The 19,318-nt window shown below is 36.4% G+C and overlaps 1 protein-coding gene across 1 annotated transcript in view; it reads left to right on the top strand.

Moving 5' to 3' along the window:
* Nucleotides 1-4,124: 4,124 nt before the first annotated feature.
* The window catches only part of ankrd13b (ankyrin repeat domain 13B), a 37,174-nt gene continuing 21,980 nt past the window's right edge, over nt 4,125-19,318 (top strand). Inside the window, exon 1 of the mRNA XM_073818387.1 lies at nt 4,125-4,408. Within this exon, the coding sequence (XP_073674488.1) occupies nt 4,301-4,408 (108 nt within the window). The 5' untranslated portion in view covers nt 4,125-4,300. The remainder of the gene's footprint in view (nt 4,409-19,318) is intronic.

Here is a 19,318-nt window from a genome sequence, read left to right as displayed (position 1 = left end):
TACATCCACTGCCCTATACACTTCTGTATGGCGGGCTGCATAGTCTCCCTCTCTCTGACGTCTGTCTCTCGCTCTCTCGCTTTCTCTCTCTTGCCCCACCGTCGTTAGTGCACAGGCGGGGGCCGACCGAGCAGAGGGACCATGCAGTCATGCCCACCAGTGGAGATGAATTTTACATAAGATTATTTACATACCTACAATTCCCAAATTAGGTCTAATTTTAAAAAGCAGCATAAATAATTAATCAAAGGTTTTTGTACATTTTTCTGGTCTGTCTAGAAAAAAAAACTATACCGTATTATACTTTAATACTGGTCCTCCATATCCTATTCTATTTAAAACGAATAGCTCAGGCAAAAATGAAAATTTTCAGAATTTTCTGAAAATTTACTCACCCTCAGACCATCCAAGATGTAAATGGGTTTGTTTCTTAATTGGCACATATTTAAGAAAATTTAGCATTACATCACTTGCTTACTAATGGATCACCTGCAGTGAATGGGTGCCATCAGAATGAGACAGCTGATAAAAACACCACAATAGTTCACAAGTAATCCAGGTGACTCCAGCCCATCAATTAAGTGAAAAGTTAAAAAGCTGCATGTTTCTAAGAAACAAATTCAACATTAAAGTGTTTCAACTTTAAATCATTGCTTCTGGTAAAAATATAGGTCCATAATACATAATAATGCTTCCTCTATACTAGTCTATAGTGATATTTGTAAGATGTAGATACTTTTGTTTCTTCATCTCAACAGACTTTAAGAATTTTAGCATTACATCACTATCTTACCAGTGGATTCGTAGTGAATGGGTGCCGTCAGAATAAGAGTCCAAACAGCTGATAAAAACATTACAATAAACACAATAATCAATGTGATTTCAGTCCATCAATAATGTATTGTGAAGTGAAAAGCTGCATGTTTGTAAGGAAAAAATCCAAATCCATCATTTAAGGCGTTTCAGCTTTAAACTGTTGCAAAATGTGTTTCTATAATCCATAAGGCTTCCTCCAGTGAAATTTGCTAGATGTAGATGAGTTTGTTTCTTTACTGGAACAGATTTGGAGAAAAGTTCTCACCAATGGGTGCCATCAGAATGAGAGTTCAAACAGCTGATAAAATATTTAAATTGTTATTTTTGGGTGAACTATTCCTATAAATTAAATTAAATAAGTTAAATTACATTTCTGGATATCCCACTGAAATTAACTGTATGTGTTTTTCTGTATGTGAGGGCTGAATGTGCTGAAGAAAAAATAAATAAAAAAATTGCACAGTGCAGTGGCTCATAAAACCCAATGAAATCTGCAAACAATAAAGTATAAAATCTAATATTTTACTAAAAAGCAATTGGGGCAAAACATTTTTTACTTAAATTTCATATTTGAATTTTTACTTTGAACCTGCAATTTTATATTGTGAATCAATTAGTCACTTCATAATGTGCTCTGTTTTCCACTGGCAGCACACAAGACTACTGACATGTTTATATGTATTGTGATCATGTTTTATGTGAGACAACAATATTATGAAAAAAATCAGCTTGATCATATTGCAGTTCTGGTATATAGCTAATATTAGCTAAGTCATATAAGTAGAAGATTTACTAACAAATGAATAAAACTCCATTTGATTATTTTGGAGTCAAGTATTTATTTAGACAGATCTAATCAAATAGATGAATAAAATAAAACATGGCTGATTAATTTTATTCAGATTAATGTTTTATTCAGAGCAGAAGTTTTGTACTAATTGATTTGTATTCATAGTATAGTCAAGCATGGATAAAAGAACACATTGTACATAGTAACAAAATCAGCACATTAATAGGCTAAACCCCCTGTTCTGTTCTATTATATGTTCCATTCCATTAAAGAATAGAATTATACTGTAGAATTCAATTTATATTCTGTTAATAAATTATATTGGATCCATTAGATATTTATTAAAAGGAACCCCGGGTATTAACATCTGCATGGCTTAAAATAACATAAATGATGTCTTTTACTGATATATGTAGTAGAAAACCCATGAAAGATTACATTATTTAAAAAAAAAACTATTATTTTATATATATTTTGGACCATTATTTAATTGATTTTTACCGCAACACAACTCGGAAAATAAAAAACCTGGTGTGATGCCACATTGTGGCAGTCTTTACTGCTTTCCTAGTGATAAGAAGTGGATAAAAGAATGGGAAGATGCCTGTGGATGAATAAAACTTTGTTCTCTCTAGCCCTGATGCTTTTGAGCCTTTTAGATGAAAGAGCTTACAAACAGCAGAGACAAGAAATGCTAGATGCCATCCTGGCAGGATGTAAACATGCTGATGTTTGTCATGACGCTGCAGCCACTGAAAGTGTTTCTCAGTGTGGATTTCACTCAATATTCTGTGGCATTTAAACTCCTTGTGGGGGAAAATCGTGAGAATTTGCATTCTAAAAATTGCTGGGTTATTTTTTTAAACCCAAATGCTGGGTTCAAACTGTTGGGTAATTTTATTGGGTTGTTTTTTAATATTTTTACCTAAGTGCTGGGTAGTTTTTCTGCACTCTAAAAAATGCTGAGGGGTTTTTAACCCAAATGCTGGGTTCAGCTTATTGGATTATTTTAAATATTTTTTACCCAGGTGCTGGGTAGTTTTTCTGTAACTAAGCTGCTGGGTCATTTTTAATGTTTTTACCCAACCTCTGAATTGAGCCTGTCTCTAACAAAACAACCCAGCTGATTTACAGTCACGCTTTTTGCATGCTCTGCAACAGAGAACAGTTCTCTGCACTGCCGTGAACGTATACATTTTATTTAATTTATAAAGTCAGCAGCGACCGTTTTGCTTGATGGGAACATATTTTCCCTTAGATAACATAAACTGATTTATTCATTATACTGAATTTTAGTTAATTTGATGTTACAATATGTTCTCTAATTTTAGTACTGTTTGTTTTTTGGGCAGGTTATGGAGTCAGCCATGGCATCATTCGGCTACGAGTGAAATGCAAGGCGGCAGTCTGAGGTTCGTAGTTCCCCCGTCGAACAGCAGCCCATCACCGCCTGAGATTTCAACACACCTGCACGATAATTAGCATTATTATGGTGAAAAGGGAATACAGAAAACACTTAAATTAAAATGCTACTTTTAAATGTTATGTTGTTTATTTCTAAAATGATTCTTTAACGAGTTTAAAGTTATGTAATGTTGTAATCAATGCTGTATATTTTTGTCCCTGGGTGTTCTTGCTTAATAATAAATGTTCATCTTTTGATTATTGCTGTTGCCTCTATAATTCTGTGTGATTTTTAAATTCCAGCCAATTTTAAGCCAGAAATAAGATACTTTTCAAAAAATAGTTGACTTAAATAAAACAACCCAGCATTTTGTGTAAAAACATTTAAACAAACCAGCTGGGTCAAAATAACCCAACATGTGTTCTGTCTAATATTTATCCAGCGCTGGGTTGCCAAATAACCCAAATTGGTTGTTTTTAACCCAGCATTTTTTAGAGTGTGGTTTAAGTCTACGCTTATATCCATCGCCACCTGTTAAGCTCTGTCAGTATGTGGTCATTGTATCAGTATTTAATTGTGGTATTGTGGAGTTGTGTTAAAAATAGCAACAGGTAATGCAGTAGATCACCCAGTGCAACCATTTGACGTCATCGAAATAATGGCGCCCCTCATAGTCCAAAATATAGTATAAAACGATATGGATTTTTTAAATTAACTAAATCATTCACTGGGTTTCTACTAGCCTACATATTTTAAGTAAGAGACATAATTTAATTATATTAAGCCACACAAGTCTTAATACCTGGGGTTAAGAAATATTAAGACAGATGGCAGCATGAGATGCTCCCCTTGTATTCCCTCCCATTGCGCAGTGAGCGGCATCAGCATGTATGACAGAATCACACACACTTAAGTTCAGTGGCTCATAGGTGTGAGTCGCTTTCATCGGCGAAACAAGAGCCCTGCCTCAGCCTCCGCGAGCGAGCGTGCGCGCGCGCGCGTTTGAGTGTGTGAGGAGTGAGGAGAGGAAGAAGAGACTAGGAGGAGTGGAGAACAGAACGGAGAGCATACATGCACACAGCTTTAAATTGCCTTTCAACACAGACACACTGAATGCCAAGCTACTATGCAAAAGGCGATGCTGGGTACGAAATGGGAGAGAAATGCCCTTACCGGTCGTTTCAGCAATAAAAATAATATAGCAAGCGCCCTTAATAAAAGTAACTGATACCGCACAAAAGCAGGGAAACGGAACGGGGGAGAGAGCAGCGGCGAACTATGCACTGAGGATGATTTCTGCCAGAAAAACTCCGGAGAAGAGTCGCTACCACCTGCATTATCTGGTGTGGCATAACAAACACCGGCAGCTGGAGAAGGAGCTCTCAGCGCGGGAGCAGGTAAGATGCTTTCGTTTCCGTCTCTCGGCGGATGATGCTGTGAGAAGCGGGCCGTGCGTGTGACTGAGGAAACTGGTTCTGGTACTTCATTCGGCTTGTAATCTGTTATGAAAGGGCGAAAAGTGATTCTCCATCGGTTGCTGGTTCATTAATAGCATGTCTGTTTAGTTAAGTGTTAATTTACTTGCTAATATGTTTACTACAAATAGAAATGCGTGTCAAAAAAAACCTCACACCCTGGCTGTGTCTTCAAACCTAGTGAGTTGCCTACCTAGACCGCATTTTTGGGCGTATAACGTTCGAACGCGTGAAAATGCTGTCTTGGCAAGTAGCTCACTCGGTTTCGATACACAGTCCCCGTTCTCCAAAGCTGCTCATGTTACACGCCTGTCATTTTAAAGGCGGACACATGATCACAAATGCAGTTTTATTTCGATTTGAGATGGTGTAAAACAGTGAGGCTGCAGAATAAAGTGGCATTGCATACAAAGGCTTGTGGGGGAATGATGCTTACAGATCAGCCTACGTTCACCACTCACAGCTCCTGAGGATAGATGGTGTGTCGGGAGAGGGTGTGTTTGTCTTTCTGATCAGCCTTCTTCAAAAGAATTATTAATGCAGTACATTATTCCACGAATCAGTGAGGAATTAGTCTGTAATTCATTAGACTTTGAGACTAGTGTGCAGAACTATAAATAGGCCAAAGACATTGAATTAATGTATGAATAAATAAATAAAATAAATTGCAGATTGCAATATGACTGGTTCAGTTATGTTTTATTCCGTTTCACAAAGCAGAGGTTCAACTGATTTGATTAAATTGCAATCATAGTAGAAGGAACACATTGTACAGTAGCCTATCATTTAAAGGACCGGATCTGTTTAATAGAATAGAATTCTATTCCAGAATTTATATTCTGTTACTCAAACAGTTTCAACATCTTAATTTATTATATTCTATATGGGAGAAGTACTAACATGAATACTATTACCAGATGAATAAAACTCAATTTGATTTTATCGCATCTATGAGATATTTATTAATTATATTAAGATACAGATGGCAGCACGAGATGCTCTCTCTTTCCCATGGCGCAGTGAGCAGCATCAGCAAGTATGACAGAATCACAGATTACTCACTGAAGTTCAATAGCTCATATACAGGTTGTTTTTTTTTCGGGAAAGAAGAATAGTTCTTCATGGTCAACCATGTTCAAAATGATTGATTTAGCATGAAATGCTAATTTTTTTCTAAATGCATGTTATTGATCTTTAGGTGAATGATTCATCCATCCATGTCAAAATAAGTCAAATAAGTCAAAATAAGTCTAACACTGTTCTTTTTAAGAAACTACAAATAGACAAACCAATAAAATTAGGGCCCTATGAAATTTGTTGTATTTTTTTCCAAATTCTGTTTTTTCTATTGAAATTTTATTTATTTTTTCCAGAAATACTGTGTTGTGTATTTACATTTTTCTGGTAAATAGTCCTTTAAAAATGGTTTAATAATATTTTTTTTTATTAGTAGTAGTACTATCATTACATTAAGTAATAGTTTCTTCAAGTTAAACCAAACTTTTATTTTGACGGGTTGCGGTGAAGACCTTTAGGTTTTTGTATGTATATGATATGACGATAGTTTTACTCAAAAGAAACGGTAAAATGCTCATGAAGTGACTTTTCAGAGCAGTTCTAGATATTATGTTTATGTGTTCATGTACTCATATATTTAGGCAGCAGAGGCTGAAAACACCACAACCTTCATGACGCTTCAGTATAGCCCTGTTTAGACTGTTAGCCCAAATCCAAATCATATTTTCATTCATATTTTGAAATCCGATCATATTTAAATAGTCTGAACGGCAACAAAATACATGAAAACCAATTTGTGCAAATCCGTTTCGAGCTACATTCATATGTGGTTTGGAATCCTATTCAAATCGTATATGCCCCTCTTTGAGTTTTGAAACCAGCAGAGACAAGTACAAGTTGCCAATAATTCCTCTGTACGCATAAAAAAAAATCACTTGACTTTGTGCTATGAGATGGCAAAACCTGACTAACCAGTGGACCGATCTCTTTCCACAGAATCTGAAATGTTGCTATGGTCATTCTGAAATGCCTGAGCATAAAATATATAATTGCCTTCAGTAACTGTCTTACACAACTGCGTTCCTATTCCCAAACAGCAGGCATCCTAATCCAAAAGTGACGATTTTGTTCACTTTGACTTGTTGGATGAAATGGAGCTTACTCGCAAATGTTTTATGCGTGGATACCCAGCTATTGTCATGTAAGACAACATCTGTATTGCAAACTGTATTGCTGTTATTGTTGTTGTTAGCATAGGCATAACTAAACTACGGCATTGCTATAGAAACCAACGCACATTCCGTAAGATGACAGTTTGAACGAGGCTTAAGTGTGTAGTAAATGAAACAGTGCATCTGCATCATTCATTCCCACAGAGACACGCAAAACAGGCAAGATTCATGTAATAGTGTTTTTGCGGCTTAATATTCATAAACAGTAGTCTATACTGCATTTTGATTTAGGTGTACTGACCTACTTTTGATTTATTCATCCAAAATTTGGCAAATTCCGTGACATCCCACGTTATACAGTAAATTCCATTTTTATTCCACGTTTTGCACTTTGCGGAAATCATAGGGCCCTACATAATGGTAAAATAGCATTAGAGGTGGAAAAACAGATTCATTGCTCATTAATTCTATTCCAGTTTAAGTTAAAATGTTTAATATCATACAAAAGATTAATTTAATAATACATAATGTGTTGTTGACACGTCAAGTTACTCCTGTTAACTTGTTAAAGAGCTACACCAGTAATGGACGAGCCCAAGTTAAAAGACTAAACTGTAAAAAATGGCCATGAATTTAACAGTAAAAACCTGTTAAATAGTTAACAGTAAGTTCCCCCACTATATACGGTGGAAAACTGTACTGGACATTGCATGTAATTTTTACGGTAGTATACTGTTTGCGGAAGTGAAAAAGAACATCAAATTTACAGTGAATAATTCCCAAAATTCCCTGTGTTACATTTGATGAATTTAATGTTTTTTGTTTAAATAACTGTTTCTTCTTATCAGCTTTGTACATTAGTTACATCTAATGTTGTTAAATTAATGCTTATTACATTATTACAGTTTCATGTGTGTTACCATGATGGTGTTTAGTGTTTGTGTGAATGTGCACCTTCTATGTATGTTAGTATCTAAAAACTGCTTGTGATTGGCTTTGGTTCATCATGTGACTTTCTCATCACCACCTGCTTTTGGTGGTTGTCAGTGTTTTACAAGGGTACAAAACAAATTTTAGCACTTCAATAGGTTGGTACACTAACATTACGGTATTTGAATGTAAATTTAAGTTAAAACCTTAAAAACTTAAAATGTTCCTACTATATTTTTTACAGTAAAATTCTGGCAACCACTTTTTTTTTTACCGTCAATTTTACAGAATTTCTTTTATATTGTAAATGAGATTGCAGAGCTGAATCGAATGTCCACTTTAAGTGATATAGAGACCCGTGTGCTCTACTTTCACTATTCTGATTTAACTCTCAGCTTTATGAGTAAATAATTTCAACTCATTTGAGCGAAGTCTTCCATCTCAGTTCCAGCAGCCATTCATGATTCCTTCTCTCCGAACCCCAAACAAACTGTAACTCATTCCAATACCAGCCATCTTGTTCCTGTGCCGGTTTTTATGGCTTAGGCTGATGGTAATAATTCAGACCCCTAACCCTCTTGATGATCACTGCGATATAAAGCACTTCCAGTTTAGTTGATTTACAGGCCGCTGACAGCATAATCTAGCTACGTTTGGCACGGTAGGGTGTCGCTTGATGAGTCAAACCAGGTCCCTCTAGGGACGGCACAAGGCGCGAAGGGAGGTCAATGCTGTCTTGCTCGTTCCTCTAAAGTGAATGAGACACGCAGCCACCCTGACAAGAGGAAAAGTTGCTGCACCAGCACACAGGATGATGGGATAGATGTTAGGTGTCAGTATAAGAACAAAGGGGGGAAACTTAAGCTATTAGGACAGAGGAGAGCGAGGGACTTGAATAGCAAAGAGATCGGGTGCTGGTGCAGGAGGAAGAGGAGGGGTAAAGAAGTTACCGAAGGGAAAAGAAGCTCAATTTGCAGTTTGCCTTGACAGTGCTATAAAACAGTCACGGGGGAGGAAGTGGACAGATGACAGCTTGGAGGATAGCGGCAGGAAATTGAGAAAAAGCGAATGGAGAATGGATAGAGTGGGTGATTGAATGAGCAAACCGGAGAGAAGAGCTATCGCTGACTGATGCATCTACAGAACCAAGTCCAAAAATAAGAGAAATTGTCAAGCGCCATGTAGATTTGTGTTTTTCTGAGTGAAGTCAGCAGTGCCTCAGCAAATACGCAACAACACTCTGGCAATTTCTTTACCCGTGGCCCTCCATCAGCACATTTGCCCTTGTCCACACATCTGTTCAGTTTTCCCGTTTGATATACTGCCTCTTTTCTTCAACATTCAGCCCTTCTGCTCTCCAGCCGTAACCCAACACTAATTGCGACAGAGGGATGTCACAGGGGACGAGCGTTGGCCGGCGGGGAGGGGGTTACTGAGATTTAGTTAACTTATGGGAAGCTTTTAACAGACTGACAAGGACAGTGGCTCGTAAAAGGCTTGCGAATTAGGTTGTCGAATTGAAAATATGGAAATGAAAGGTTCAATTGTATCTAATTTGATTAGAGTTTAGGATCTGAATTCACAATAAAATAATAAGTAGCAACACAATCAGACATACAGGCGCACACACATACAAATATATATCAATTGTACGTGACCCGAGTAGGCGAGCTGTGCTGAATTTTCTGATAGTGGAGAATACTACAAGGCTCTATTTCATAAGCACTACTCATCTCTATGATTTACATAGATGTTTGTTTTTCCAGTAAACATTCCCTTATTCTAATTTGGATATGCAAACATAACCTCAAACCATACTGTGTGAAAACCGTAGGAAGTATAACACCAGCTGCGTCAGTATTCTCCTTTTAAAGGGAGGGTTCATCTAAAAATAAAGAATTCTGTCAGCATTTATGATATTGTTATGAGAAGTTTACCCAAAAACGTAAATTTTGTCATGAATTAATCACCCTCATGTCGTTCCAAACCTGTGAGACCTTTATTCTTCTACTGAACACAAATATTTTTGATGAAATCCGCAGTCAAAATATTCTTTAAAATCGAATATAAATATAAAATAATATTAAATGTGATACAATATTATATAAAATAAAATATGACCTAAATATAATATTTATTTACAGTTTTACTAACAGCTTGCGCTTTTTGGACCCCGATGATTTTCTTTGTGTGGACAAAAGCAGTCAAAATATTCTTTAAAATCTAATATAAATATTTTAAAAATATTAAATGTCATACAATATTATATAAAATAAAATATGACCTAAAATATAATGTTATATAATATTTATTTACAGTTTTACTAACAGCTTGCGCCTTTTGTACCCCAATGACTTTCTTTGTGTGGACAAAAGCAGTCAAAATATTCTGTAAAATCTAATATAAATATAAAAAAATATTAAATGTGATACAATATTATAGAAAACAAAATATGACCTAAAATATAATAATTATAGAACCAGTTTTACTAACAGCTTGCACCAGCGCAAACCATCTTTTGGTATTAAAACAGCACTGCCAGGATTTACTAAAGATGCGCAGTGAAGAATTAGTGCTGAAAAGGTGTGGACACAGTTATTTTTGCACCTAACCTTATTGAATGTGCATTTGTAGGTGTTTCCCTTTAAGACGCAAAATGTATGTGAGGAGAGTATTGAAATGAATCACACAATGCATTTTACTGTTATTCACACTCTTGCTTAACACCCAAAAAAAGCATGTCTAAAGCAGGCGGAAATTTGCACTGCTCTTGATAGATTGCGCTGGCCATTATGGAAATGATATAGCTGCATTTGTGTTCTTTAATGTGCGCATTGTTAGTAAATCACACAGAAATTTCCCCTTCCACCAGCGCTATTATGGAATTGCACTCTAATGCTAATTTGAGTTTCTTAAAACTGGCCAATAATAAATAATATTTTAGTATTATTTTTGCGCAAACTATCCTTTTCAACATTAAAAGAGTTCCACTATGACCTTTCTCACTTCCTCTTCCTCTTATCTCAACCCACCAACTCTGTGGCATTTACCGGAGTAAAGCAAAGGACATGTCGTCGCTGGCACAGTCAGATTGCTTGGATTTCCAGAATGGACTCTAAACTGGCCATATCCGAAATGGTTTTGAATGTGAAATAGAGCTGAATGTCTTTCGTATAGTCTTTCTTGTCCCATTGTGGCATTCCTACTGTATATTTTTGCAGTGACATTTAGTTAGAAAGCGATGGCTGTACCATTGTGTTTTGGCGAGCTCTGTTGGTTTCTGCCTCCCACACTGTGAGGCGGTCGCTTCAGCCCTTATAGCTGAGCCCTGGATGTCGATCTCCAGAATACGAAGCTCACCGTGGGTGTGTGTCAACCTCCTGTGACACAATAGCGCATAAAAAGTCGAACAAGGGCCCATATTTCTTCCTCTCTTTTCCTTCCTCACAATATGTCTGTCTGCCTAGACTTATTTAAAGTATCTGTAAGTTCTTGTTCACCTCTCTCCTGGGTTGCATCCTTGTCTGTGCAATTCATTCTTCTGCCACATCACAGCTTTAAAGTGCTTCTGTGCCTTCAAATAAATGGCATTTTAAGAGAACACGCTGAGGCACCAGTGTAAAACAGATTGTGCATGTGGATATCTATGCATGTATGCTTATTTTTATGCATACGGTCACACAAGAGAGCTTGTGCAAAGTCTTCAGAGGAATCTATCACATGCTGTATATGCACCCCCCCCCCACACACACACACACATATGATTTTCTTCTGCCTGCCTCCCACATGCACAGTTTGGACTTCCAATGAAAGATTGATGTTGGTTTAAGTAGCTGCCAGAGAACATTAGCCAAGGCAGAAAGAGTGCAGGAGCAGATGCACCAGCCAGAGATGACTATCAATAATGCAGTCTCCAGCAGGCTCACAAGTGAGGGAGAGGAAGAAGAGGTGGAATGGACAGAGCATTCATGTGATAACGTGAGGATGGACCCTAGATGATTGTCACTTTCAGCACGGTGGGGCAGGATTAGAAATTAACATGAATTTGAGTTTGTGCCCTGGTGTCTGATGCAGTGTATGCATGACGGGAGGAAAGTGTGCTGCTTTTACAGGGCTGTCAGTGAGATGCAGTGTAGGTGGGTTAGACAAGTTTCGGTCAGAGCAGGAGAACTGTAGTGTGTAGGTGTTTCAGGTAGGATTTTTTATTATTTTTATTATTCTGTACGCCGACCCTCACCGCTCAAGAAACCTTACAAAGATTTACCATGGTAACTGTGTGGTTTCAACCAAAATACCACAGTTATGTCAAAACCCTAATGTTTTTCAGTTATATACATACAAAATTATATATATTTATATAAATAAGATTGAAATTATTCATACCCCTGGCTTAATGTTTTTTTTTTTAGAAATGACATATTTCTAGATAATAAGACGATGTACAAGAGGCATCATTGTGGAAAAAGTTATTACTCATCTTTTATTTACATTTGAACAAAAAGTGGCATGTCCAAAATTATTCATACCCTTCTCAATAATCAATAGAAAAGCCTTTATTGGCTATTACAGCAATCAAACACTTCCTATAATTGCTGACCAGCTTTTTGCATGTCTCCACTGCTATTTTTGCCCATTCCTCTTTAGCGATGAGCTCCAACTCTTTCAGGTCGGAGGATCTTCTTGCCATCACCCTGATCTTTAGCTCCCTCCACAGATTCTCCATTGGATGTAAGTCAGGACTCTGGGCCACTGCAAAATGTTAATGTTTTTGTCTGCTAACCATTTCTTCACCACTTTTGCTGTGTGTTTTAGGTCGTTGTCGTGCTGTAGTTTTTCACAGTATGGAACATCGTGTATTTTTTAATAATACTTTGCACTGTAGCCACTGGACCCAAAAGCAGAGAGCTTCTGTTTTTCACCTGTTGAGTTGATTAAAACAGATGTTCCCAATGAATCAGGGTAATTAGGATGCTCTAGAACAGCTTGGACTATTTGGAATGGTATAGAACTTTGGATTTTCCCATAGACTGTGACAGTTTGCAAAGGGTATGAATAATTTTGGACATGCCACTTTTTGTTCAAAAGCTGAGAAATATTTTTTTCCACAATGATGCCTCTTGTACATCATCTTATTATAACTTGCTGGTGGAATAAAAGTAACTTCAGAATTGGCCAGGGGTATAAATAATTTCGGGCTTGTGTGTGTGTGTGTATATATATATATATATATATACATACACAGTGAGGTCAATAAGTATTTGATCACCCTGTGATTTTGCAAGTTCTCTTACTTAAAAATCATGGAGGGGTCTACAATTTTCAGCATAGGTGCATTTCTTTTGACCGAATTTTTGTTGCAATGACGGAAAAATCTGAAGGCCGTCCGTCACTTTGACAGATTACACAGAGGGTGATCTAGTGCAGGGGTTCTCAACCTTTTTTACGCCGGGGCCCACCTCCTTCTCGGGTCAATTTTGCAAGGCCCTCCTATGCCTGACATTTCCTCTAAAAGTGTTTATTTTTTCAACCTTTTTTATTAACCAAAACATTTGTTTTGACTTCTTATTCTTTTACTGCATGTTATAAAAAACCTCAAACAAACTTTAAATTAAAGCTGAATTTAAAAGGAAACCCTCTGCTGAGTTCTAACTTTTTAAAATATACATACATATACAGATTTAAAGCTCCTGAATTCTTTAATTCAGACATTCTTTACAACTTCAGAGTACTTTTTCTTAAGTAAGTGAACCTGCCAAACAGAACAACAGGGAGATGCCAAAATACCACTCACTAAACCTGTCCTTTTCAACTGGACTGACTGAATATCTACTGTTTGTATCCATTATAAAATATACATAAAAATGAAAAATACAGCAAATACATTCTAAATCTGTTGATGCTGGTGCTTATATGAGCATAAACACCACTGACCTTTACAAGATCCACTTCTATGGGTGAGCATTCATTATTTAACACTCACAACACATTCATTTTGACAACTATGCAAATATTTTGAAATTTCACGCAAAAATATATGGATCAGAGCCCCGATAGCATGAATAGTTTGTGAATCAACAGCGGACGTGAAGGCCATGATGACTAGTTTACAAGGAATTCGTTTGTTCCTTCTAGATAGGCTACTGAATATTTTATGGTGAACAACACTTATTAACACACTCGCTGTGTCAATAATGCATTGAAACAAATGTAATGGTTTCTAATTTTCATTACAAACTTTGGACTGCAAAAAGCAGAAATTATACTCTTTAAATGCTGACAATTGTTATTAGCCTGGCATGTGGTAGGAACATAGTTTACACAGTAGTGTTCCAAACTCTTTTGTTATTTTATTTTATTATTTTTTGTATTTTAATATATGTTATGAACAGGACTGTTATATTTCAAACATACACATTTTTTTTACGCGGAGCGGTGTTTCTGATATCAGTGAGCGAGGAGTGGAGCGGGAGCGGCAAATAATGAACACGGAGCGGAGTGATTAAATGCACAGAGCGCATGGGAAATTGTTGCCGCTCCACTCCGCTCACATTCTCTGGTCCCTTGCAGTTCTCTGATGACGCTTGCCGCCGTCAGTCTGTATTTAACAGTGCGATGAGGCTTGCTGCGCCGAGTCCAAAGCAATCCATCACAGAACACGAAAGAGGCGTGCTTTGATCATTTTAGGATAATATTTAAATTAATTTTAAGCCATCTCGCGGCCCACCTGGAGGATCACTGAGGCCCACTAGTGGCCCACTAGCCCACCGGTTGAGAATCCCTGATCTAGTGTAAATATTAGCAGTAATTCCCACCCCTGTCCAGTTGGTGGCAAGTGCGCTCCAGTGTGGCAACAGAGCACTTGCTCCAGAACTAAACAGAAACTGTTACTAATCTTTTGCCTTTTGTTAAGAGTTTGATTACGCACAGGCGCAGTAGTAGTAAGAAGCTACAACGATCTATCATGCCACATTTAAGAGCGCCAAAATGGTAGGCCTATTTATTGCTTGAATTTCCTAATGAAATTGAATTTGAAATTTGAGACTTTGTTTCATTGCGATTTATTGGATGGGAGGCGCACTATGTACTTGTTAGTCATCGACTAAAAATAGCATAGACCAAAAGATTGACTGGGATTTACTGATCAATATTGCTCATTAAAATGAGAATATATTAAAAAGATGTCACTGCGGGGTGTGGTGTTGAACATGAAAAGTTAAAGGTTGTATCAGCGATTCTAGGCAGAAAAATAAAGTGTCAAATTCAGCTGACCTTTCTTCATGATCCGCTCGCTGCCTGCCCCATAAATTGGCTGTAAAAAAACGCGTCTCTGTGGTCAGCCTAGGGTCCGAGATATGCCAAAAAAACAATCGGTGCTACCAACGATTCCACAGAAAAACAAACAGTGTTCCAACCAATCACCGTCAGGGGGTTGGTGTTGTGGACTTTCGTACTGGTGCAGGGATGTGAGGGAGGCAGAGCGAAGGTCCACAAATATATGATATATATTTGCTATTTTATTTTTTAAAAACTCAGAGGAAAATCAATTATAATTACAATTTTAACAATATTTCAAGTGTAATTTATAAGATTTGTTATATATTTTTTTGTAAACACCAAAAAGTTGATCATACTGATTTCAAACTTAAGTTAATTAATTAGTAGAATATACATTAAACCATAACATCTTAGTTGGTAATTCACTATACTTTATTTTTGACAAAACATCCCATGTTTTAGCCCCCATTACCGAAACTTCACCAAATGTTTTGGCCATGACTGTTTCGGTAGTGATAACCCCCCAAAAACAAAGATGCCACTACCAAAACTCCACCAGATGTTTTGGTTGTGACTAGGGATGTAACGGTATTGTAAATACCGTCGTACCGCAATAACACATTTTTTCGATACTATCGTGGTCGCATGACTCGATAAAACAATAGGTCTTCTGAGAAAAGTTTGCTCAGGCGAATGGAGCGAACGGGAGGTAGCGGGGACTACATTTCCCATCAGCCCAGGCGTGGCCATCATCCATTGCGGTCTGTTGTCGCTATAGACTGTAGCAGCAAGGAACAGAGATGGAAATGGTCGAACCTGCTCCGTCTGAAGTGCGTATGCGTTACGTATTCTTTTCAGCACCCATGTTAACGGATTAGAGCGTTCACATTGCACGCGGTTGTCCGGTAGTACGTCCTAGAAGCGGTGCCACCGTGACCGAGTCTATTTTTGTCTGCGCTGAATTAATGTTACAGTGCATTGTTCGCTGTAAAAATTAACATGGATTGACACGGAAATGTACCATAAATGCATATAAATTTCACAGTCAACACGTGGCTTTTTGGCTAGGTTTAAAATAAGGAAAGGTGCAGTTTTAAATAAACTAGGCAACATAATAGATGCACTTGTCCAGGTAGAAAAGTTTTTTAAAGGATTGTTTTTAATAAAGATTTAATGCGAAAGAAAGGCATGAGAGCATACTGCACTGCAAAAAAATGCTTTTCTTACTTAGAATTTTGTCTTGTTTCCAGCCAAAATATCTAAATATTATTAAATCAAGAAGGATTTTCTAGACAAGTAAAAATTATTGTCTTGTTTTTAGTATAACCAGTCAAAATTAAGTGAGTTTTTGTTTAAAACAAGCTAAATAATCTGTCAATGGGGTAAGAAAAATAAATCTTATTTCAAGCAGACAACTAGATTCAGTCAACTCATTCAGCTGAACTGATTTGACTGTTTTTTACATGCTTTAATAATTTTTTGTTACTAAAATAGTTACTAAAGTTTCTGTTTCAAAGTTTACAGATAGATGGCAAATGTGTATGCCATTGATATGTTCAGTGTTCATGTAAACTGTTTAATAAACACTTCTGGCACTTTTTTCGTGTCTCTTCATTAGTTTTGTTTTTCCTGTAAATGATTCAATAAATACCGTACCGTGCCATTCATACCGAGGTATTACCGTACCGTGAAGTTTTGATACCGTTACATCCCTAGTTGTGACAAATCGATGTTGTTAGTGACTGTAATCAGCACATTTAGCTAGCACAGTGGTACACATAAAATTAAATGTTATGGAATAACTCTCAAAAAAGTGTTTAATTCTAAAAAATGGTGTTCGGTAGTGACTTTCTTTAAAATTACACACAGATTTTTCATACTTTTGAACACATTTACCTAAAAATAATTGGGCCTATATCTACTCACCATGTAGCTATGAGAGAGAGTGACACATGAATATTTCCTGATCATAAATGTAGGGGTGAAAATGCGGGACACATTTTTTTACATTAAGTAAGTAATTTACAAAGAAAATATAAAATAAATTTATAATATAATATACTTCCTATTTAAAAGAATAAACAATGGAAAAAAAATTAAAAATAAATATTTCAAAATCATTTTCAAAAGTTGATTTTAAATATAGTAAACTTACTAATATTACATTATTGTGGGTTTCAGTAAATAACAGAAGGGTCTTAGTAAAAATCTAAGATTTGAATACTTAAATGTATATATATATATATATATATATCAAATATTAATAAATTCTAGATTTAAATAATAATACTAAAAATAAATACTAGTTTCCCCAGCAAACCTCACCACCATCCACATGGTACACATATATTAGAAGTAAAGTGTTCTTAGTGATTTGTAGTGTTTATTGCAACACAGTTAGCAATAAGCAAAAACCTATAAACCAAAAAGTATATATTCTGATTCCTAAATATGGCTTTTGTCCCTCCTTCACTTAAAGACCGCAGGTGTTCATGCCCGTGTTATTGTGCGTCCGTTCGCATGAAAATTGCTTGCTTCGAAAAAACAGATTGCTTACAAGGTAATAGCGCAGCTCCACTTGAAAAAAATAAAAAGGTAATAACTGCATAGAAACACTGTTTTGCACCAGCCATTTGCTTACAGATGAAAAACTTTAAGAAATTAATGTTTTTTTTTAAACATTTTAAATGAATAAAAATTTAATCAAACCAATATAAATGAATACTGCAGTAAATTAGCTTAGAACAGCATAGATGATCTGCATAGATCAAGGTGTCATTTATGACAAGTTATAAGACAAAATTGAATAGTGTGAGGTGTTTGTTTTGCTGGATGCCATGGTAAATCTTTGTACACATGACAAGAGATGACCGTCAGCGTGTTTGTCTGTATTTGTATGTGGCTGTGTGATCAGATGAGATAAGGGACTGTTTGTGTTATTGTGTGAGTGTTGTCTAGCGTGTCTCGGAGGAATATATATAGCAGTGTTTCAGGTCACCAGAAGGCCAGTCTGTAACAACTGATGTTTCCCGAACTCTTCTCCTTTGTTTCATCCTCCTCTCACAGCTGCTAATCTGTCTTACCGAGTTACACGTTTCTCTCTGTCTCTCCCTGAAGCTCTCAGAACCAGTTATCAATCTCATTCAGTTCCTCACTCATACACTTTCTTAGTGGCTCCAGCATGCACACCTCCTGACAGTTATCTCCTTCTCTCTTTCCCTCTCTGTCAGTCATCTGAGCCGTCTCTAGTGTCAGGGTTGATCGGAGATCCCCAGAGGACCAATGCGAGAGCCATCATTCACTTAAAACTCTAGTTTTCCCCCCTTCGGTCTGTGTTGCCTATTTGTACTCCTCATCTTGGGTTACCATAGCAACCCCCCCCCCCCCCCCCCCCACACACACACACACACACACACACTCATCCACACCCTATTTCTCATATACACTCATCTCACTCTGGGGACCCAGGCTGGTGTTTTTCTAGCTGGAGGCCCTCGGGGGCTGCCGGGCCTCAGTTGTTGCTGGTGAGTGCCGTCATGATGTTGCGAACAGGGCCGGCTAATTACGAAGCAGGTTGTCGGACGCACTGGAGTTTTCTGTAGCAATAACAATAACATGATTGTGACTTATTCTGCTGTGTGATACACAGCATACACACTCTGGGCTCAACAATAAGGATGGACCAGTGTCAGAGCTTTTCAGGTCAGCTGATGGAACTGTCAAGTGTCCAATTGGGCCAGCACTGTACCTGTGTGATTTCCAGCTGTTACTGCAAATTCTGTTTGTTAGGAAGCCTAAAAAATTCTTTAAAAAAGTTATTTGAGGAGTTAATTTGCAAAAACAGATAATTTTCAAAAAATCATGTTTTGTCATTGTGCATTCCAATTAATCTCAATCAAATCAAACTCAATCAAACTGCAGTTGTGTTATTTTGATTAAGTGAAAATAACAAAAATCTATCTATCTATCTATTTATGCAAATACATAATTTACATAATACATAAATTAAAATTCACTTGCAAATTCACAATCATAAATTAATAGTATTTATATATTTAGTTTTAATTTTGGGGCCAATAAAAATTGGATACAGACAGGGAGAAAAAAATAGTTGAGCCTTTATTATATATAATATATAAAATGCAAAAAATATATAATTTACATAATACATCATTTCAAATTTACTTTCAAAAATTGATTGAAATTCTTTTCTTTTATTTATTTTTTGAACACATTTTTATATATTTTTATGTTGGAACCAATCTATGTGTATATATATATGTATATATATATATATATATATATATATATATATATATATATATATATATGCAAAAAAAAATCTACATAATACAGAAAGTTTACTTTCAAATTCACATTCATAAAGTATTATTATTTATTTATTTTTATATATTTCTTATGTTGGGGCCAGGTAAAA

This window comes from Garra rufa, chromosome 14 (genome assembly GCF_049309525.1).
Source record: "Garra rufa chromosome 14, GarRuf1.0, whole genome shotgun sequence".
Taxonomy (NCBI): domain Eukaryota; kingdom Metazoa; phylum Chordata; class Actinopteri; order Cypriniformes; family Cyprinidae; genus Garra; species Garra rufa.
The sequence above is the reverse complement of the archived record's forward strand: the minus strand, read 5'-3'. Positions and strand labels throughout refer to the sequence as shown.